The sequence below is a fragment of the Heterocephalus glaber genome, unplaced genomic scaffold (genome assembly GCF_053883595.1).
Source record: "Heterocephalus glaber isolate CG9 unplaced genomic scaffold, H.glaber_assembly_v1.0 deba00001497, whole genome shotgun sequence".
Classification (NCBI taxonomy): domain Eukaryota; kingdom Metazoa; phylum Chordata; class Mammalia; order Rodentia; family Bathyergidae; genus Heterocephalus; species Heterocephalus glaber.
Genome location: NW_028258320.1, coordinates 14,123,078 through 14,147,550, shown reverse-complemented (window position 1 = coordinate 14,147,550; position 24,473 = coordinate 14,123,078). Strand labels below are relative to the sequence as shown.

Here is a 24,473-nt window from a genome sequence, read left to right as displayed (position 1 = left end):
TGGAGTGGCATATATTATGCCTTGATACATTATACCATTGTCAGGCAAATGACTTTTTTAGGTAACAGACTTTCACATTACTATTGTCTTAACTTGATAGGTAAGAAATGTACCTTCAGTTGTTTTTTTCTAACATAATTAATCCTTTATTCTTTATTACAACCTTCTGAGAGTTAACTAGTATCCCATGAGAGTTTACACCTGAGAACATCTGTCACAAAGGAATATTTGTAATCTGTTCTGAAGTCATGAAGCATAGTAATAAAATGATCATCTTTGAAACTGTCACCTGGTATTCTTCAGTTAGTCATTACAGAAGAATTATTGATATTTACCTTCTGGTTGCTGATATTTCAGTAAAAACATTGTATTCTCACAAGTATCTTGAACTCAACATAGTTTTATTATACAGTACCATTATCAAAAGCAAAATATACAACAAATTTTACACAGATTAAAAAATCCTTGCAAGGGCCGGGGATTTAGCTCAGTGGTTTCACCACCTGCTGCACAAGCTCAAGGACCCGAGTTCGATCCCCGGTACCAAAAAAAAAAACCAAATCCTTGCAGATCTGTTTATGTGTGTGAATACAGACACGTACACAGTATCTTGTATCGAACTCTAATCTTTATTTTTAAATTTTACTTATAATGGAGTGTTTTTGTCTTTTGCCACTTTGCACCCTAATTTTAGCCCTTCCTCCCTTTAAGAAAAAAGAGACTTTATAGTCATTGGGATTGAAAACACACTTCTAGTTTTAGAGCAGATTTATCATCTGTCCTTCAGACTGTTCTTTAATATAGCACTCTTAGGAATGAATATCTTGAGATATTCCCCAGATGTTTTAAACTTCAACAAACTTGTGGTTTTCTTTATTGGAATCTTTTTTTTTTTTTTGGTAGTATTTGAAAGATGAAAGAAAATGTCTTCTCCATATCTAAATACTTTTCATATTGGTTTTTAAATGTCATTTGCTGCAAACATATAAGTTAAAACTGGTATATTGATAACTTTTCAAAACTCTTGCTTTTATAAAATACTGTCAAAATGAGAACTGTGTAAATGTAAAAATAGCATTGTGTTTTGTATGTGATTTTGAATTTACATTGCTATGTGCTTAGGATTTGTTATATAGAGCTGTAACATTTAGTTAATTATCTAATGGGTTACTTAATAGATTTTGTTCTTCATTAGTGCAGTGGAAAGTGAAAATGCTTTGCATCAAGCATCTTCCAAAATATTGGAAAATTTGAATTTAAGAATTTTAAAGCTGTCTATCATTTAGTTCTATTTTTGGGTGGTAGCGTAATTGAAAATTCTCTGTGAAATGAGCAAATGTTGTTTCTCCACAGTTATAAAGATAGTTGGTGGCTGGGTATGTTGGCATACACCTATAATCCCAGAATTCTGGGAAGCTGAGGCAGGAGACCTAAACATTCCACTCTAACTTAGGTAACTTAGAGACTTTGTGAGAACCTGCCTTAAGAAAGAGGCAGGGGCTGTAGATCTACTTCAGAAAGGGGTTCGAGCCCCAGTGTGTGTGTGTGTGGGGTGCTTGGTAACATTCATCAAGTGCTTACTGTGCTCAAAGTAAATTAATGAAAGAGTAAAATAGTGCCACACACACACCCAACCCATCCCACCATGCATTTAAGAGGGAAGCAAGTAGAAGACCTTATTTGGTCTCAGTTGTCCAGAAATAATTTGATTTCATTTTCTCTCATTAGGTAACATAGTGTCTATGTATTAACCTACTATATATGTAGAAATATAGTTCTACATTCTTGTTTTTCTGAATTTTTTTGTCTTAATTTTCTGTATAGTGTACAATAAGTACCTGAGATATAGGCAAAAACCAAATCAAAGTGATATTCTTTTAAAAACATTTGAGGGAGATCTTATTTTTGTTGGTAATTTAAACTTTCTTCAGAATCTTAGCAGCAGCAGCAAGACTCACTTCTTTCATATTTTGTCCATCGAGCCATTCATTTATCACTGTGTGTGTGTGTGTGTGTGTGTGTGTGTGTGTTTGGGTGCGTGTACCCAGGATCTGGTAGGCACCAGGCTTAAATACTGTGGAACACAAAAAGAGATAGTATTTTATGCTATGTTTTACAAATGAGGAGACCTAATCTCAATAAATTTAAAATACTTGCCCCATGTCATACAATTAGATGAAAACGAGATTAAGACCAGCTCTGCCTGACACTAGTGCCTTTGTTTTTTAACCTCTGAGGAATGCTACCTACCCTGATACCTTGCAAAATTGATACCACAGTAGTCTTAGATGTTCATAGGAACTTGGGTATGTTGGGCCCCTCTTCCTTCATTTCCCAGCTTCCTTCTAGAAATTTTCCTTCTCTAAGCTCATTTTCTGGTAGGTAGCAGTTTCCTTCCCTCCTTGCTGGTACTGTGTCCTCCTCTTAAATTTTGGGTATCCTCCAGTTTCACCCTCTGGGTTCTTGTGTGTCTGGGAATGGGATCTTTTTAAGTCTACCCTTGTTTGGGGTTTCTGTGCTTCTTCATTCTGTAAGAATGTGTTCTTAGTCAAGTTTTGGGAAAATTTTTCTCTTCTTCTATCCCCCAGCACTGAGCATTTAACTCAGGGCCTTGTGCATGCTATGAAGTGCTCTGCCACTTTGCTATTTTTTGAGACAGAGTCCTGCTGTGTTGTCCAGGCTGGCCTAGAACTCTCAGTGATCCCAGGCCTTGGTCTCCCAAATGTTGGGATTATAGTCATGTGCCACCATGCCTGACAAACTTGGGAATATTTAAGCCATTATTTCTTCTGACATGTTTTTCTGCATTTTACTTTTTCTTTTCTAGCATTCAGAAGATAAAAATGTTAGTTTTTTTCAGTATTATCTCATATGTCTGAGTCATTTTTCATTTTAAAAATTTTGGTTGTTGTTTAGATTGGAAAATAATGATTTTAAGTGTACTGATTTAACTTGTCTCCATTTTGCCATTGAGCCCATCTAATAAGTTTTGTTATTGAATTTTTAAGTTCTAAAATTTTCATGTGATCCTTTTTGTGTCTTACTTTCCTTTGCTGAATTTTCATTTTTTCCACATTTCAGGAGCCCTAGTACTTGATCGTTGTCTGGGTCTCTTCTTTTTGGTTCTCTCACCAGGGAATGGGGTCTTTATTTTACCAGTTTGCTGTATACTTTCTGTGACTGTACCCTTCTGAACTAGGGGAAATAGTCTAGTTTTGAACCATTCAGTGAATTCTTTTTTTTTGGGGGGGGGGGAATCAAACTCAGGACCTTGCTCTTGCTAAATCCCCAGCCCTCAGTGAATTCTTTTTTTTTTTTGGTACCAGGGATTGAACTTGGATCCTTGCACTTGCAAACCTCAGTGAATTCTTAATCCACATATCAAACCATTATGTTCTAGATGTTCATTTTATCCATTTTTAAAAGAATGTTTAATTTTCTGAAAAAATTCTACCTTTGTTCACATAGGCATTTGTGCATCCTTTTGTTTCCTTGAAAATAATTAAATGTAGTTATTTGGAAGTGCCTTTCTTTAGTTGTTGTGTGTGAATCAGTTCTGAATCTTTTTCTGTTATTTTTATGTTTTGTTTTTAGTCAAATTGTTTTTCCTCTTAGTGTAACTTTCAGTTGTTTATTTTTTATTTTATTTTATTTTTTTGAGACAGGGTCTCGCTATGTAGTTCAGCCTGGCCTTGAACTCACTATGCAGCCCAGGGTGGCCTCAAACTCGTGGCAGTTCTCCTGCCTCAGCCTCCTGAGTGCTGGGATTACAGGCATGTACCACCACGCATGGCTCAGGTCTTTATTTATTTATTTTTTATGAGAACAATTTATGTAAGAACTGTGGATACCACAGATTGTATCTTCTACCAGAGTGTTCGTTCATTTGTCTATTGAGGCTGACCCAGAGAGAGGGTATGACTGATTACCTTAAAACAATCAGTTTGATAGTTCAGCCTCCTTGTTTACTTCTGTTCCTAGAGCACCAGCCAATCCTTTTAGTGAGACTATGGAGTTTTGTCTTCTTAGCTCTGGCATAGTCCACCAGAATAAGGTTCTACCTAAGTTCTTTCTCATTCTGCCCCACAGCTTCAAATTTTAGGGGAAATTGCAATTTTGTTCTAGGCCTTCAGATTCCGATTTGTCTCTTTTGGGCAGTACTGGGGATTGAACTGCTCCTTGATGTAACCAGTAGCAACGCATCCCGTCCACTACACCCCAGAAAAAGTGTTTGTGGGCCCTTACTTTTTATTCTCCACTTGTAGGCCTTTCACTTCTTGTTTTATTCCTCTTTGTCTGGACTGTCAATTTGTGAATGCTCCCAGGGCGGGAGAACTTTTTGCTGTTGGGGTAATATTGGTTAGTCTTAGCTTAACAATTCTGTTTCAGAATTCAACAGATGGGTTCTGAGACCAACCAGCTGTATGTTTTGAGGTTGAAGAAATGTTCAGTTTTATCTCTGTAAGCTCCTATTACTGGCTGCAAATGTGGTCAGGTGAGACCAGAAGCTGCTAGATCTGGCTTGCCCTCTGAACAGTTCTTGCTTCTCTTGAAATTTATCCACATCTTTTTTGTTGCTTCCATCGCTCTTTGGTACTCTTTAACAGTATGACTTCTGACTTATGTGGCACTTTTAGCTCTTGTCAATAGGAATGTTGGCTGAGATACACTGTATGCTATTCAGAATTGGAAGTTCAATATATTATATTTTGATAGAGACTTAAATGTTTGAATGTTTTTGATGTGTGATTTTCTTTATTTTAAAGTTTGCTGGGAGATTAGTTATTGCTTGACTGCTCTCTCTTCATATCTGTTACGTATGTTTCTAGAACATTCTTACGATCAGAGAAACTCAGGCCCCATATATTCCATAGGCTCTCTGATACAAATAAAAGCAGAAAGCAAACCAATAAAAGGTGGAAGGAGACTCTAATTTGTGTTTCGGAACTGCCTGCGGCATGTGGATAACATTCTAGGTTTACCAGGCAACTGCACATGTCATTTGGAGAACCACTGTTGGGAAGTATTTTTCTTTTTCTTACATATGTTTTTTCCTTGTGTGGTTTGAAATTAAATGTCAAACAATTTACTGTTCAATGAAAATTGTAAATTGATTTAGTAAAATTTAATGCACATATCATTATCATTCATGTACATTTAGAAATAATCATTTTATTTTAATCATGTGTACTTAAAAACACAAAGTACTTTCCAACAGTATATTTATCTCATGTACAAAAAACTATTCATCTTCAGAGTTATAAATGGGAAAATTAAACCTTTAAACATTTTAGAATTTACTAATGGCTTATCTGAGGAACACATGCTTAAAACCACTTTCTTATCAAAGAAAATAAAATTAGAGGTTAAAGAAATATCTTTAAATTATAATCTTTATGAACTAACAGCTTAACTTTAGTTTTGAATGTCTGTTACTTTTTCCATCTTTTTAAAATACACTTAAATATAAACACATGTGGGAAATGTTCTTTTGGCTTTTATCAAACTGACATTTAAGTGAAATTTTTTCAACCTCACTAAACATTTGTGGTAAAAGATTTCAAAGCTTTCAATCTTAGAATTTGCCTATGGATTTCCCCCCTTGTGTTATTCTATTAACATTTGGTCTTAATAAGTGTAACCTGTTTAGAATTACTGATGTTTTAAATTTATTATTTGTTTAGATGAAAAGTTTTGGAAAGAGCTTCATCAAAAGTCCTACTTGGCACTTATGAATGTTTTAAAGACGTTAATTTTCTGGAGTTTTTCTATAAGTATCTTAATTAAGTAACATCCTTCATATGCCTATTTTCATAAAATACTTAAAACTATTGATGTTTGTTTCTATGCTGTTGTGATGACTCCTTCTCTCCCCTCTTGTCAATTGTAAGAACACAGTGGCTTCAATTTCTTTAAAAATGGAAAGTGATTAGCCTTACATAGGACTAGAAATTGTAAAGTGTGGATTTTTTTGAACATTTTGTTCATAATTCTGAGGTTGTATTTACTTTTATCCACAGAAGAGTAATTGGTGCTATATTGTAGGATATTATCCTGAAGTCTTTTTATTTTATTTAGTATGTGCTTCATGTCAGATCAGTAGAAAAGTTGCACATTAAAATTAAAAAGCTATTTTTGTTCTTTAATTTCTTCTCTCCCTTTTATTATTTTTATTCTTTTTACTTTTTAAAAAAATTTTTTCTGGCTTTTTAGGATGTATTTATGGGTCCATCCTAAAATAATTAAGTTATAATTGCCTTTTATTAATAAGCAATAAATTTAGTTTTAGCCCACAAAGTTTTTTAAGTATTCTTATTTTTATTTTTACTTATGCTCTTGATAATGAATCTGAATGTCCTTGTCCTTCTCAAAACAAGGGGTATAAATAGAAACACATAACCTGCACCTTCAGAATTTCTGGGAGAGATAGTACTAAGAATTAAGATGTCTTTCAAGTAAAGGAATAAACATCACCTTCTGATATTCTCACTGATTCTATATGTCCGCATGTATGGAGAGCTGAAGTGTAGGAGAGGCTTAAAAGACTTGAAAAAGAGAAGGCCATGGCAAATATAGATCAAAAACAGACTGAGTCACTCACGAAAAGAAAAATTTCAACACAAGTTTCAGACCTGAGTTTTGGACAAAGGGTAAAATTAGGCAGGTTCTTTTTTGCAGTGTACCAAAATCAGTCCATTTTAGTTAGGAGCATGTCCAAAAGAGAACCTTGAGCTCTGTCCTGGACCTCATAGCCAGGGGTCTCCATGGAGGAAAGAGATAGGTAATGGAATAGGAGACCACAGATAGGGGAGAAGGCAATGGCATCGCATTGGAATTAGATATCTCCATGTGAACCCATACATAGACATGCATGGTATGTACAACATACTCTAAAGTGATTCTGAAAAACTACCTATGTATACAGAAAAAGATAAAACATGTAAAGTGTTAAATACACTATTGGTATATCTTGGTAAATGATATGTGGCTGTTAGTTGCAAGATTCCATATCACAATTATTTCAAAATCAAAAGTTTAAATTAAGTCATTGAATCTTTTAATTTTGTAATTTTATATAGAAAATTGGGATATTGGTATTAACTTTGTCTCATAAAATTATTATTATTATTTTTGGTACTGGGGATCGAACTCCGAACCGTGCACTTGTGAGGCAGGCACCAGCACCACTGAGCTAAATCCCCAGCCCTCATAAGATTATTTTGAGCTTTAAATGCACTTCACCTATGTCTCTGTATCCATGTGTGTGTCTTTCTGTATAAGCAGGCAGGTAAGTACATAGAATATGTACAACAAAACACGGATGGATGGATGGTAGGTAGATATAGATGGATAGAAAGGTAGGTAGATGTGGTCTTGTAATTTTTTTGATTGGTTCTTTAGATTTTTTTCTCTGTATCTATATCTGTCTATCCTATACCTGTCTCTATCTGTATATTAGTCAGTTTGAAGTATAATGTAATATATTGAAGTATAATTTATATAAAATTCAGCATTTTATGTATACAATTCTGAGTTTTGACAGACATATACAGTTTTGTACCCATCACCAAAATAGAAATTTTCATTGCCCTCAAGATTCATACTTTTCTGTAGTCTTTTCTGTTCATATTATTTGTCTTATCCAGAATGTCAGAAAAATGAATCATTTTGTATGTAATACTTTTATGTCTCGCTTCTCTCACATGGCATAATACTTTAGAGATTCCTTTGTGTTGTTGAAGGTATTAGTTCTTCCTTTCTTTTTATTGCTTGTGTATCTATCTGGTAATTGATGGATATTTAATGTAAGTATTTTGAAATAATAAGGCTGTTAAAAATGTTTAGGTACCTGAATTATCTAGTAAATATGTTTAAATTTTCTAACATTGTCAAGCTACTGTACCATTTTGAATTTTCATCAGCAATACATGAAAGATTCTGTTGTTTTATAACCTTGTCAGCAGTTAGTATTTTCACTGCCTATTATTGTCAGCCTTTTTTTTTGTTTTTTTTCTTCAAAGCCTTTCCAATAGATGTTCTCTTTGCCCTCTGCCTAGTGTGTGTGAAGCCTTGGGATTCAATCCTGGAGATAGGGAGGCAGGGAGAGGGGGAGAGACCTATTCTTCATTGGATTTTTTTCCCTCATTATTGTTTTGAGAGTTCACGATATATTCTGAATATATCTTTTTCAAAGTTGATATTTATAACAAATATGAAAAGGACTATTAGATATATATCAGAAATAATTGATCAGTTTTGTTTAAGTTAGAATTTAAGAGTGCTGCTTTCATACCTGTAGTAGCTGTATTCTTACGGTGACATGTTCAGGCTGAGCATAGATCATCAGGTCAGGATTTAACTTTATACTATGTGAAAAATATACCCTGTTCAGGTTTTTGGGAATGTCAGGGAAGGAAAAGCTTATATTTCTAAAATTTCCTATTCACTTTCTCATTTTTTTTTTTTTGGTACCGGAGATCCAACTTGGGACCTTGCACTTTTGAGGCAGGCGGCGGAACCACTGAGCTAAATCCCCGGCCCACTTTCTCACATTTTTATGACTGTGATTTGTCTTGCCAACGTACTTGATTGGTTGGTTACTTTAGGGTTTAAAAAGCGGTATTTTAGAGAGCTGTTCGCACACTGAAAACTAGATGAAGAATAATAATTCAGAATGCTCCAAATTAAAAATATTTTTAATCAGGGCCGGGGATTTAGTTCAGTGGCACCGCGCCTGCCTGGCAAGCGCAAGGTCCCGAGTTTGATCCCCGGTACCAAAAAAAAGACCAAAGAAACAACAAAGCAAAACAAAATTTATTTATTTTTTGGTACTGGAGATCGAACTCGGAACTTGCGCCGGAGAGGCAGGCGGCAGAACCACTGAGCTGAATCCCTGGTTTCCCCCCTCCCCCAATTTTTAACCTTATAAGTTAAACTAAGCCATACTTTATTCTTATATTATAGAGGGTATGACTTACATTCTCATTCAGATCCTTACGCATGGGGCCGGGGATTTAGCTCAGTGGTTCCGGCGCCTGCTGCACAAGTGCAAGGATCCGATGTCGATCCCCGGTACCAAAAAACAAAAACAACAACAAAAAAACCAGATCCTTATGCATGGGTCACAGTCAGTGACATTAAGAATCCCGTGACTGGATTTCAAAGGTACAGCAAATATGTAGTTATATTAGCGTCTCCCAACATGTATTACACACCTAATTTTTCTTATTTTTGTCTGCTAGATATTTTTTTTTTGAGTGCTGACTTTAATAAGTTGATGATGTATCACAATGAATATGTTGTTTTATTTGTGGTTATGTTTCTATTATCCAACTCCTTAAAATTCATTGAAAAAATTATTTATTGATTGTTTTATTCTAAATTTATGAAGTTAAAAACTATTTGGAAATCTTAAAGAAATGACCAGTGTATTTTAATGGCAACCAACAAAAGTTACTGGGTTTTTTTTATTATGATAGCATCATAATGTTGTTCCATTAAATACTTCCATTCTCTGACCTTCTCATAACCTGTCTGCCATGTTGTAGTCAGTGTAATTATTGCTTTTGAAAAGGTGAATCTGTCTGTAATATAGCATCCTGCATTTATTTCCATTAATACTTATGCCATGATTTCAGTGCCAGAGGGCTTTTATTCTAAATGATGGATTATGTTAGCTTGCCTATGTTTACTTTGGTCATTTAGTCACTGCCCAGCTGTTCCACAATTAGCTCTTTGCTGCTGCCAGTACCATACTGATGATCCATCAACATTATTTTTATTTTTACCATAAGTCAGTGCAGTCTTTCATTTACCAGACTTTAAATCTCCATATTGGATCATTTTATTTTTAAAGTCAGTGTGATATGGTGTGATATCTCACTAAGTCAGGACCTAAAGACCAGTATTTAGTTACAGCTTTACTTGCTACATTAATCATTAGTCTTAGAAAGAATCCCTACTTCTTTGCTGCTATACTTTTCTTCTCGAAAGTAAAGGAGATTTATAAATAGCTATTAGATTTGTCCAGGAATTACCAGTTTATGAAATATTTTATAATATGTGATAGGAGGTTAGAATTCTCCTATACACTGTCAAAACAAGTACAAATTGAATGAATTTTTATATACTGATAACTTCATTGAACAGTAAATATAAGGGGTATCCTCTTATATTTTAGGTTTCATAAACTACAAACCTCTGTGGTTTAATTTTGTGTTCTTTTGACTTTATCTTAATTTGCTTCCTTTATTTTTAACATCATTTTATACATTTGTTTCTTATATTTATTCATATATTTATTCACCCTATCTTATTCATATCTTCATATTCTTTCCTGTAATAATGTAAACATGTAAACAGTTAAAATATTACAAGCTCTATTTATTACATTTCTTCCAGTGATAATTACCATAATTTACTTAATCATTTCTTTTTTGAGGATATTTATATTTTTTAATCTTACTTTTTAAAATATTATGCTAGGGTAAACAGTATTTGCATAGCATTTTTTATGATTTTGATTACTTTCTCTAGGATAGAGTTATCTAAATATAATTTTATAATAACAGGGCATACACATTTTTGTGACTCAATGCAGATTGCCAAATAACTTTCCACAAGTTTTCTGTGACTAATAATATGTGACTGTTAGCTTCTTGACATCCCTATTAATGTCATATAAAATTTAAAATTTATATACTCAACTAATTTATTGTATTAACATTTGTAACCTCAACTAATTTATTATACAGAAATCTACTTATATGCATGTGATTATTAATAAAATGAGTTCATTGCTTTCCAAAATATCATTTCTTTATTTGATTCATTATTCATTTTTCCACTTATCTGTGCTTTAAAATTTTAATTTCTCTTTTGTATGATTATTTTATTTTTGGTAAAGATAAACCTTTTTATATTGAAAATGTATTCTGCTTTCCCTCTTATTACACTTAAAGATTTTGTTTGGCTTTGCTTTTATATAAAACAGCTTTACATTTTAATGTAACCAAATTTATTTTATTCTGTTTGTGTCTGTCAACTGGAAGCAGATAATTAATAATTTGTGTAAATATTGAATTATAGTTTCAAAATAATTTGTTCTTCTAGCATAAAATGCACTATTCAATTATGTTTTAGCATCTTATGTTTTTAAAGAACTTGTTAGTCCACTTCTTATTCCTTTGTAGGTAATCTGTTAGTTTTCACTTTAGGTGCTTTTGGTTTTCTCTTAATATGTGAGACAGCCTGTGTCCAATTACATATCCTAATCCCTACTCCCTAGTGAAACTGTTTTGGATTTGGAGAAATCTGAGGATTGTGTTTTTCCTAATTTGGAAACTTAATTTTTCTAGCACTTCTTTTTTATCCTTCATTTTCTCTGTTCTCTCTTTGTATAATTCTTTTTCTTTTCTTTTCTTTCTTTTTTTTGGTACTGGAGAGCTTGCGCTTGCGAGGCAGGCGGCGGCACCACTGAGCTAAACCCCTGCCCTGTATAATTCTTATTAAATGGATCTTGGAGCACCTGATCAATTCTCTATGCTTTTTAATTTTTCTCTCATAGCTTGTATTTTGCATATCTTCTACTTTCTTTGTATTTTCTTGGTAATTTAGCTTTCTAGTTTTCATCTCAATTTTTATTCATACTGTTGCATTGATTATCCATCTAACTAATACTGTTTTGTAAAAAATTTCAGCTGTCGTAAAGTTAATTAAAAAAATGGTTACTTTTTTAGTTGCTCACTTTAATAGAATTTTCTGTGGGTGAAAAGTAGGTAGTCATTGATAGAAGTTCCGCAAGTCAAACAGTGCTGAGTGTGGTGACACAGTCTTGTATTGCCAGCATTTGGGAGGCTGAGGCAGGCTCAGCCTGTGCTACATAATGAGTTCAAGGCCAGTCTGAACTACACAGTGAGACCTTGTCTCAGAAAAACAAACAAACAAAAAAAGAAGTCAACAAGGATTTGTCATTTGACTTAGCAGCTTTCCCCCACATATATAATCAAGGAAAATGAAAACATTGTGTATGGACAAAAACATTTACATGAATGCTCATAGCAGCATTATTCACAGTAGAAAAAAAGGTGGAAACACCCAAGTACCCTTTGCCAGGTGAATGGTTTAACAAATATGGTATACCCAAGTAATCCAAAATTATTTCACCATGAAAAGGATTAACATACTGGTGCATGCTACTTAATGTATCAACCTTGAAAACAATCCACTAAGTGGAAGTATCTAGTCACCAAAGACCACATATTACGTAACTCCATTAACACACTACATAGTGTCCAGAATGGACAAAAATAGAGGCAGAAAGATGAGTGATTGTTCATTTTCTTATGTAAAATATGGAAGAAGTGAGTGCACGTGTCATCATCCATCTTCAAGGATAAGATCATAATTTGTATGTCTCTTGAACTGATTCTTGGAGTTTCATTAGTAAGCAAAATTTTGATTTCTGTAGAAAATTCTCTTAGTTGTGTGGAATGAGGAAAAAGAGAACACTGATTTTTCTGTATGTTTATAGTTAATAAGTAATTCTGAGACTGATAATTTTGACTTACTTATTTGCCATGTGTCACCTTCATTTGACAACTTGTGAATTTTATTTTTACTTTCTGTTTAGTATAAAGGTTAATTATAGCTAGACTATATATTTCAAATTCTTATGGTTGCATATTTATAGAATTTTTATATGAAAATCTAAAATGTCAAAGTATTTTAATTCATTTCTTCAACATAACTGTAATTTGAAAATTCTAGTAAATATATGTTAATGTACTTCTAACAAATTTACATTGTGACAACTGACAAATACTAACTTTTCTTCTACTGTGATTTCCTTATAGGTTTGATGAACTTGTGAAAAAATTCAAAGTTGAATATCATGCTGGTGGCTCTACCCAGAATTCAATGAAAGTGGCTCAGGTTGGTTAATTATTTCAGTAATTAAAGAGATTCAAAATTATTCTAAGCTTCTAGTAATTTTGTATAATTGTTCCCATTCTATATTTGATTGCCATAGAATAGTTTTGTTCATTTTGGATTGCGAATTTAACAGTCATTGCCCATCTAATAAAAATTATTTTTATTGCTACTTCTTTGATTATTTGTAAGCTTAACGTCTTTGAATATGGTTTTTCATTTATATTTTGTCTGAATTACTCATATCTATTCACTATTATTTAAAAATTTTTACATTACTGAGTTATAGAAATTCTGTATATTTTATGAATCTTTATTTTTATTATATAAACTGTATTTATTCATTTGTGAGTGAACTTCTCTTATAGTGTCTTTTACTGTACCAAATTTCTTAATATAAGGTTCTTTTTTGTTTTTTGGCAATACTGGGGATTGAACCCAGGGCCTTGTGCATGGTAGGCAAGTGCAGTACCACTGATCTACCTTCCAATCCAGAAATATGCTTTTATAATCTTCTAGGTGTTTCTTTCTTTTCTTTCTTTTTTTTTTTTTTTGGTACCGGGGATCAAACTTGGGACCTTGTGCTTGCGAGGCAGGTGCCAGAATCACTGAGCTAAATCCCCGGCCCTGCCTAGGTGTTTCTTAATTCAGTGAAGTTGACATATCAGGATTAATGATACAGTTTATATGTCTAAATCTGTGTGTATCTTCTGCATACATATGTATGTTCATTTCTATATGTATATATGAATGTATGTATATCTCCCAGTGGGTAATTGAACAAACACATTTTGAAACTTACTCTTCCAAATTAGCAGCCTAAGCTAATGTTGAGTTAGAGTTAGTGTTCTTTTAAAACTTGCAACATAGAATGATAAGAATAAGCCTCATATATCTCTGCATCTCACCTCTGCAGTTTGAAAGCTAGCTCAGAATCCTGCTTATTGTAGTCTTAGGTCAGTTCTTATGGACTTGGGTCATTTTGATTTTTTCATTGATTGATTGTTTCCTTTTGTATTTTAACTAATTTCAAGGACTCAAGAAGTTGAAAATTAGGAAATAAAATCCAGATGATGATCTCCCTTCCTCCCATTCCCTTCTTTCCCTCCTTCCTTCCTCTTTCCTTCTCATAGTATTATAATATTTTAGTTTGTAAAAACTAACCTTTAAAATGGTCATTATTGTGAAATGGTCTGAGAAGATCCTTGTATTTGTCAATTATTTTGTATTGTTTTTATGAAGCATCCTGTTGGTCACTTTGTGAGCACAGATTAATAGAAAGAAAATGATTTACTTTTTCTCCCAGATGTTATATTAGGCTGCTCTGGCAGGCATGCCAAAATACCACAGTCTGGGTGGATTAAACAACAAAAATATAGTTTCTCACAGTTCTGGAGGCAGTAGTTCCGGGATCAGGTGATGTCAGGGTTCTTTCCTTGTGGGCCCTTTCAGCTGGACTTGTAGATGCCTGTCTTCCTCTGAGTCCTTCCATGTGCACTTTTGAGAGAGAGAGATCTCGGGAATCTTTACCAATTTCTGTTTTCTTGGTTTGTTAATTATGTAATTAACACTAACTCCTTCCCCAAATTTCTGTCTGATGTTGATCTCATTAATTAAACCATCATTGTTTACATTGTTTTTTCTTTGCATGTTTCACAGTATTTCATATGCATTATAAAAATGTAGTCTCATAATGGCTTATTCGTTCTTCCCTTTAGCAGGTTGAGAAAAGAAATTTGAAGTTTTGGGTCATTTGTCTAATATTTTAATTTGTTGTTAATGATATATATTTGAGATTTAAATCCTGCCTTGCTTCCAAAATTAGCAGTCACTGTTATACTACATGCAGAGCAGTTCAGTCCAAGCAACATTCATAGATGTGTGGGAATCACTTGCTATATCATAGACCTGTTTGGGAGAAGAAATGCTCCCTGCTTGAAAAATTCATGTTTATGTTGTGAATCTTAGCATTTTTTCACTCTTTAACCTCTACTCCAACTTTTTCTCTTCTCTTTGTCTCATTGTTTCTCATTTATTATACTTCCGTCCGGTTAACTAGTGTTGGATGAAAAGACAAAAGGTAATAATGCACTTAATTCATATCCTTGAAGCTTTCATGGTTATGAAAATGTATTTGGAGATATGGGAGGTAGGATGGAGAGAGAGAGAACCCTAAACAGTTAAGTAGAATAGTAGTATGTTCCTGCAACCTCAAGGACCCGAGTTCGATCCCCGGTACCAAAAAAAATTGTAGTATGTTATAGGAGCAATCCTTCTCACCCTCAAAAGATAAACAAATTTATAGGAACCAAATACAATATTTTATTACTCATATATCATTTTTCCAGTTTATGAAAACTTAAAGGCAAATTCTGTATGTTGTTCTAAGTGTACCTCCAGAACGATGTTCATTTCATATTTGAATTGTGACAATTTGCTTTTCTCAAGGGACTCTCGTTTCATGTCCTAGATGTTAGGAAGATTTAAATTTGAACTAGGGAAACAGAAAAAGATACTCATGAATGGCTTCTTTTTCCCTCCCTAATCCCCATCCCCCAATACACACATAAGACTGGCTAGTCAATTTATTTCCTGAGACTGTTTTCCTAGCTTTTTAGTGAAGCCCCTCAGAAGAGCTTCACTAAAGGAGACCAGAGTAATGGTAGCTTCTGACTTTTGAAAGCAGAGCAATTCTGCACCTCTTCTCTAGTTTCCATATTATTATCTATGTAAGATTTAATTCTCTTAATAGCTGTGCTGCCCACTTCATACCTAGGTCTACTATCAAAACAAACAAATGAACAGAAAATAATGACTATAGGCAAGGATGTGGAGAAATTAGAACCCTGTGCACTGGGGGTGGGAATGTATATAGTATGGCTGCTACAGAAAACAGGATGGTGGCTCCTCAAGAAATTAAACATGGAATTCATCATGAGATCCAGCAGTTCCACTTCTGAATACATTATGCACTAAATGTTTGTATCTCCCTAAATTCATATTTTGATGCCCAGACTCTCACTGTGATAATATATGGAGCTGGAACCTCTTGGGAGGTAGCTAAGGTTAAATAACGTAGTGGTTAAAAAAAAAAAAAATGTAGTGGTTTGCAAGAGGTATGCAGAAACCTTGTTTTGTTCTCTCCATGCTTTGAGGACACAGTGAATCAAATCTGCTGGCACCTTGATCTTAAACTTTGCAGCCTCAGGCACTATGAAAAATAAATTCCTGTTGTTTCAGCCACCTAGTCACCTAGTCTGTGGTATTTTGTTATTGTAGTCCAAACAGACTAAGACAGATACATACCCAGAAGAACTGAAGGCAGAGTCTCAGAGATATTTGAACCTTAACTCCCAAACAGAATTATTCACCATAGCAAAAAGGTGAAGCAATTCAAGTGTCTGTCTGTGAACAGTCTGTAGGCAAAATGTGATATGCATACATTGGAATAGTATTCATCTTTTCAAAGTTAGAGAATTTGAATACATGTTTTAGCATGAATCAACATTGAAGTGATTATGCTAAGTGAAATAAGCCACTTACATCATATCATATTGTAGCACAGTAGGATTCCACTTGTTTGTAGTACTCACTGTAGTTAAATTCATAGAGGCAAAAAATAGCATGATGGTTGTCAGACTAGAAGGAAGAGAGAGGAGATTTTGTTTGGTGGGTACAGTTTCAGTTTTGCAAGATGAAATGTGGAGATGAATGGTGGTGTTAGTTGTATAAAAATCCAAATGTATTTCATGCCATTGAACTATATACAGTCATGCACCTCATATCAACATTTTAGTCAGTGATTGGCCATATACAGTATAATGGTATTTCCAAGATTATATCGCCTAATGACCTCATGGTGTTCCTAGTTTATGAAAGTCTACTCAGTGATGTTTACCTAATGATACATATCTAAGACAGTTTCCCCATTATTAAGTGAAACATGACTGAACTTTTAAATGGGTAAGATGTTAAATTCTAGGTTAAGTGTAATTTATCACAATTAATTTTTTTGGTACCAGGGATCGAACTTGGATCCTCATGCTTGCGAGGCAGGCGGCGGAACCACTGAACTAAATCCCTGGCCCTATCACAATTAATTTTAAAAAGAGATTCTAGAAATGCTTTAGGAGGGACTAGCAGCATAATTCAAGTTATTCTGTCGTCAGTGAGGAAACATAAGTTGAGAACATGGGTTGCTCTTGGAAGCATGGGTCTCCATTGGAAGTGGGTTTGAGTTCAAGGGTGTTTATTGAGTGTGAAACTACAGGCTATTTATTCACCTTTTGGAAGTTTTCATCAGTAAATAAACAGGTTGAAGTTTAAATCAGACAGAAGTTGTTAAGTATTAAACTAAATGGATGAATGATTTTTAAAGTTATAGTACTATTTTTTTTTTGGTACCAGGGATTGAACATGGGACCTTGCGCTTGTGGGGCAGGCAGTGGAACCACTGAGCTAAATCCACAGCCCAGTTATACTACTTTTTAAAAGAGAAAGTACTAGGGTTGGAGACAACAAGAAAATGGGGATATCAGCCAGGCATGGTGGCACATGCTTGTAATCCTAGCAATCTCAGCACTTGAGGCTGAGGCAGGAGGATTGCCTCAAGTTCAAGGCCAGCCTGGGCTATATCAGGAGACCCTATCTCAAAAAACACAAAAAAGCCCCCTTGTAAGGGGACATTAGTCATCTCTATCTCTAGAAGATTACAAAGTTTTGTTTAAGCTACTGAGTTTGTAGTACTTGTTTAGGCTGCAGTAGAAAATTTATATAGTAGGGAATTTAATGTCATAATTATGAGTACTAAAAGTCTGTCAAATAAAAGTATACTTTATATTGAAATATAGCTAATTTAATTTTAAACATTTTGAGTATTGTTAACCTTACTGAGTTCAAATAATAAAAATGAGAATGATTATAACATCAACGTGACTATAATCCATGTGTTCCCAATAAGAAGGCAAATGACTATCGTGTTTTCATGATAGGACATATACGACTGGATTTTGGAGGTAAATAATCAAAACAGGGCATATTGCACAAAATACAGAAAAAGATTAGTGATTGGACATGGTAGATATTGGGATGTCAAAGCAGATATGGAGAACGATAGGCAAATTCTTCTCAGTCAGTATTTACTCTTTCGAAAAAGAAAAATATTGATGTTCATTGACCTCAGACTAGCTTAGGGCTACTACACAAATGAACACACATCATCATATGATCCCCTTTGTTGCTCTGTGGAAAGGAATAAAGTTACATTTTATGAATCTGAAATTTCAACTCTAATACCCTAAGGGAGAACAAGGGAAGATTTTAATAGTGAATATGTTGGTCCTTCATAGTGTAGGGCTTATTCTTTCAGATATTACTGGTAATATAATGTACATCAAGTGATGTGGCCAATCATATCAACAAAAATATGTTCCCAAAGCTCTTAAGTATTTTGATTTGTCAAATCAGATTGAAGGCTTTAATGAAACCCCAGAGTACATAAACATACAACAATGTTGTTATATTTCTGAATAAATTCTAGACTTGTGTATCTATATGTTTTTGTTTTTTAGATTAATTTTATTGGTACACTTTAGATATACTTATTGATTACATTCATCATAGAGAACTTGAACCTGTACACGATATATCTTGATTCCTCTTTTTTCCCCCAGTCCCCTCCCCTCCCTTCAACGAAGCCCTCTTCCCCTCCTTATTTCCATTTTTTTCCTTTTATTCTTCTATGTGTTTGACAGACCATACAAATATAGATTTTGGCAAATCCCATTCTGTCTACGTTTCTTGCTAATGAAAATTAAAAACATGTCATCTGGTAAACACCCTGAAAACATTGTATACAACACTGCTAAAAAAGGAATTTGATTGCTTATCTATGATGTTGATGCTTTCAAAATAAACATTTGTTGTCACTTTTTTCAAAATGTGTGGAAGCGCTCAATGTGTGTGTGTGTGTTTTTTGTTTTGTTTTGTTTTGTTTTTGGTACCAGGGATCGAATTCCGGTTCTTCTGCTTGCGCAGCAGGCGGCGAAACCACTGAGCTAAATCCCCGGCCCCTGTTTTTTTTGAAAATAGTCTCTTCGGATATATTCCTTAAAAATAGCTATTCCCTGCAGTAACATACTATCAAAATTTTGGACAAAAAGGATGTCTTTCTCTAACTTGGCTATATAGCCAGGATGAGGGTGGGGGAAAAGTTACAATAAATATTTACATGCTGTTTCTCCAGAAGTGTTCGATGATATTTGAAGAGGTTGTAAGGAGACTAGAGGAAGCTCATAAAACAAATGGTCCATTTTTATGTAATAAGACTGCTTCAAACTTAAGGAAAAATAATAAAAAACAAAACAAAACAAAACAAATTGAAGAGAACTCTCTCAGTTCCTTCACTAAAACTTTAACTCATTTGGAATCCAGTTTCAACACCACAAATTTCTATTATTTCTGTGCTTTAAAACTACTTTGGTGAGGCCAGGGATTTAGTTCAGTGGTTCCCACACCTGGCCCGCAAGCACAAGGTCCCGAGTTCTATCCCCAGTACCAAAAAAAACACCAAAAAACACCCAAAACACTATTTCAGTGATTTTAAAAAAGTTTAACCAGGATGACATCCAGTGTGCTTTTACTTTCACTGTATTTTTACCACACATTAAAAAAAAGGACGGCCTAATGGCCTTAGTCAATCCAGAGAGAAGTATTAAAGGAAACACAAGGTAAAATGTCTTATTTCATGGAATAAAAAGAGTTGTATTATTGTTAATTTTTATTAAATGACAATTAAAATGTTTTCAAGTAGTGTTGTTTATATATCTTAATGTCCAACATGATCTACAAAATTTAATTACCAAAGAGTTAAGAAATGTTAAAATAAATTATCTTAACAAAAGAAATATTATAAACATAGTTGTATTTTCTGACACATATCTGTTTAGTTTACCTTGTTATTATTATTGCCACCATTAAAACAAATAAGTTCTGTATTGGTTTGCTGGAGCTATCATAGTTACAAAGCAGAGAGTAGGTGGTTTAAACAGTAGAGGTTAAAAACCCCACAGAGCTATTTCCTCACAATTCTGGAGGCTGAAAATCTAAGATCACAGTGTCAGCAGCTTTGATTTCCTCACAGGCCTCTCTTCCTGGCCTGCAGACAGCTTCGCTCTCTTGGCTTATTCATGTGGTTGTACTTGGGCACTCCTTGTGTCTTCCTATGGGTCCTAATCTCTTCTTTATGGACCCCAGTCAGATCGAATTAGGGCCACCACAGTGGCCTCATTGGCTTAATTACCTTGTTAGAGTCTCTGTTTCCACATACAACAATCACATTCTGTAGCACTGGGAATTAGGATGCAAAAATGCTCTAGAAAAACCAGGTCTCAGTGTATGAGAACTGACCGCAAAGTGCTGTGAGATTAAAGAAAGAGGCAGACAGACCCAGGAATGCAGAGTGCAACTCATTCATTCATTCATTCATTCATTCCAGGGATTACAATTCATTTTTAAAAAGAGGAATTATAAACCAAAAGTTCACTAATACTGTCATTTATATTTACCTATGTAGTCAACAGAACCACGGTTCTTTATTTCCTCTTGTGGCTTCTGGTACTACTTACTGTCTTCAATTCAGCCTGAAGAACTCTAGTTTTTCAGGTGGGGCAGGTCTACTATTGACAAACTTCCTTATCTTTTGTTTATCTGGTCATGTCTTAATTTCTCCTATAGTTTTGCTATATATAGAATTCCTGGTTAACAATCCTTTTCTTTCATTACATTAAGAATTTTATCTTTTGGTCTCCATAGCTTCTGATGAGAATCAGTTCTTAGTATTATTAAGGACCCTTCTTTGTGATGTTGCTTTTTTCATACTTTCTAGAAACTTTGTCTTCTGATAATTTTACTATAATGTTTCTGGGTGTGGTAGCTTTGTGTTTATCATGCTTGCAGTTCATTCAGCTTGAATGTGTAGATTCATGTCTTTAATCATGCTTGGGAAGTTGCTGGCCATTATAACTTCAATTCTTTTTTTTCTCTCCCCATAACGAATATATTTGGGGGCCCGGGGATTTAGCTCAGTGGTTCCGCTGCCTGCCTTGCAAGCGGAAGGTCCTGAGTTTGATCCCCAGTACCCCCCAAAAAAGAATATATTTGGTCTACTTGATAAGTGTTTCATCCCCCTACCCCATTCCCAGCAGCGGTGATTGAACCTAGAGTTGTTACACTAAGCTACCTCCCAAATCCTTAAAAAAAAAATCTGTTTTTAAATTTTGAGACAGGTTCTTGCCAAATTGCCCAAGCTGTACTTGAACTTGCCATCCTTCTGCCTCAGCCCCCTAGGGTGCAGGGATTACAGGCTTGGGCCACCCTACCCAGCTCTTCTTGATATTTCTTTTAAAGGAGTTTGGAGCTGCCTGCTCACCAGTGTGGTTCATATGTATTCATTATATATCACTATCATTATAGTTGCCTATTTGTTTTTTGGGGTTTTTTTTTTTTTTTGGATACCAGGGATCGAACTCAGGACCTTTCGCTTGCAAGGCAGACAGCAGCACTACTGAGCTACATCTCAGGCCCTCATTATAGTTACTTTTGGTGTGGTATAGCCATTCCTAAACTTTTCCAAAAAGTTAATCATTTTGCACTGAAGATACTTGTTTTCTTAACTTACATCTACTTCTCTTACATATGTTTCCTCTTGCTTCCCTTATTTTATACTCCTGAATATTCTCTTAATCATTAGAGCTTCCCAGTAGGAGGCAGACAAGAAGAGGTGGCCATCATTTTAATGACAAGATTCCAATTAAATAAGTTAGACAAAATACCATTGTAGGTAACTGAGTGAAATAGAATTAGAACCTTAGTGTTCTACCTGGTTGTGGTAGCTTGCTTGTCTCACTGCAGACTTTTCTCTTAGCCTTAGGAATTTCAGTTTTGGCATCTCTATATGTTCAGAGATTTAAAGCAGTGTTTCACATGCCCTCTCCACTGCTTCTAGTCTGCCTCGATTGGGAAGAATTAGAGGTTCTTTATTCACTGTAATATAAGCAGGTAATCATTGGAATCAATTATTTTTTCTCCCTTGACATCTTTACCACATTGAGACTGTGGCTTTTTATGACATTCAATAATAAAGAATGAACATTTTTGTTACTTTAGCAAATGCCATCTTTCTAAATATAAAATTTTTTCTTTCTTTTAAGGAAAGATCTTTGGGTATTTCTGTCTTTGGTTCAATGGAAATCATTTCATAGAAACTACTCTTATTTAATTTTGCATACATCTTGCCAAAAAAGCATTCTTGCTAGTATTTTATTTTTGGATAGTAGAAATGACAACCCCCTCCATTCCCCCAATACCAAGGATCAAACACGGGACCTTGTGCTTGCCAGGCAGGCAAGATGCCACTGAGCTAAATCCCAGGCCCTGACAAAGTATTTTTAGCTATAGACTTTCTTTCTTAATCACATACTTAAAGCCATCAGTAATGAATTGGAGTTTTTCTTCCCATAATTGTTGAACATTTAGCTTGGTATCTTCTTGAGTGATATGATCTTTATTACTATTACATAATTACTAACCTGTTTTTATAACCACTGACTTACAGTCTTAACAATTTCTGACTTTTCTCCCAGCTTAATAAGCTTCTATATTTATATTTAACTTGTAATACAAATTTAACTATGTTTTTATTTTGTTTTCAATTAAATTTTGAGAGAACTGCCTAAATGCTGTGTGTTTATGTTTTCATGCAGGTGTACATCTCGGGGATACTTTTAATTGTTGTTTTGATACAGAACATTGTGTAATGAATCAGTTTTCAGAATTATGTTTTAAAGCTTTCCCAAACCCTGTACTGTATATCGAGTTTCTAAAAACATTAAACAAAAAATAAGTTTAAGCAATTATCTTTGAATACAATAGAAACATACTGAACCAAGAATTACAAAGCTAGTTGATATTTCAAGAAACATTTAGCATTTCCAGTTGAGTCATAATACTTAGAAGTTAAAATTACTTCAGTCATCTTGCTTTTCTATTTCTAGATTTTTTGCAAAAAAATTAAAGTGTGGGTTTTCTGTATTAAAAATAATATTTGATTGTCTCTTATGACCTATTTGACTTAAAAAAAAGGAGTTACAGGTTAGAAGGCTTTTTATGAGACACACTCTTGGGAATCTGAGAACAGTCTAGACTACTTAGATTTTAAAAGAAGAGATGACACTGGAATGATCAAAGAGAGTTCTGTTCTAATGCCTTACACCTGGAGCAGTTGTAGAACTGTCAGTAGCACGACTGTATTTGTAAATGTAAGGGCAGATGTGGCAGGTGGTGATGTGACACAGAATCTTGTCAGCTCTTTCTGTCATTAAAAATGCATGTCTCTTAATACCAAGTTTTAAGATTTATGAAGAAATTTAAGTAACATGGCTCCTACTAATTTAACCATTCAAATTGTCTCTTCATAGTTAAAAAAATTTAAATATAAATGAACATCTTCCTTCAGTGATCATTTTCTTTGTTGGATTAGACTGTAGATTTTTACTAGTTTAAAGTGAATAAAATAGTATTTTATTGTCCTAAGTGATATTTTTAGTGTGCTTATGAATTTTTTATTTGTCAGATTATTTAATGTAAAGCAAATTAAGTATTTCATCTCTTCCTTTCTCTTTTTCTTCTTCCCCTCCTCCTTCCATCTTTAAAATGTTTAGTTTTTTGTCATTTCCACCTTACTTTATGCTTTATATTTATAGATTGTTTTACCACTATTATCAAAGCATGCTTTTAGTTCTGTCTCAGCGGTTACAGTTGTGCTCTTGGATTGTGGTATATATGTACATATACATTTCAGAATTATCTGCTGCATGAACGAGAGACATACCTTTACCTTGTGGGCTTTAATGTGTGTCCCACTTTATATCAGTAAGCATAATACAGTTCGAGATTGCATCTCTCCTGCCTAAGAACAAAGGACTTAAGAAGGACTGCAAGTGACGGAACCTAATAATCATCAAGGAAATAAACTCTTGCAAAAAATCCTTTTTTCCTCATTCTGTTTGTAATTAGAATTCAGAAACTGGTTTTTTTTGGTACTGGGGATTGAACTCGGGACCTTGTACTTGCGAGGCAGGCGGCGGGAACCACTGAGCTAAATCGCTGGCCCTCAGAAACATTTTTATAACCTATGGATCATAAATTTATTTGAATTGAATTTAAACTCAGGTCTTTTTTTGTGAAAAGTCTCACTTTTAATTAGTTGCACAAGGATAGTCTTAGCCAGTTAAGTTATACACTAGTATTGTGAGCTTCCATTTTTATTATTGTAATTACTAGTACATATTAATTGTACAAAATAAGGAATTTTCATATATGAAAATAACATGCTTTGATCTTATCCTTTCTCCCTATAACCCCCTCTGTCTCTCTCTTAAGCCTATCCCCTTCCTTAAGAGTTCCCCTTCTACTTTGAGGTTGTCTTCTCCCTGACCTCGATGCCACATATGAGAGAAAATATGCAGTACTTGTCTCTCTTGTCT

General features: G+C 34.2%; 1 protein-coding gene across 5 annotated transcripts in view; it reads left to right on the top strand.

The window, feature by feature from the left end:
* Positions 1 to 24,473, top strand: part of Adk (adenosine kinase) — a 538,665-nt gene that overhangs the window by 176,195 nt on the left and 337,997 nt on the right. For all 5 annotated transcript variants that reach the window (XM_004846317.3, XM_004846320.3, XM_087185402.1 and 2 more), the window contains exon 4: positions 12,855 to 12,933. In XM_004846317.3, the coding sequence (XP_004846374.1) occupies positions 12,855 to 12,933 (79 nt within the window). The remainder of the gene's footprint in view (positions 1 to 12,854; positions 12,934 to 24,473) is intronic.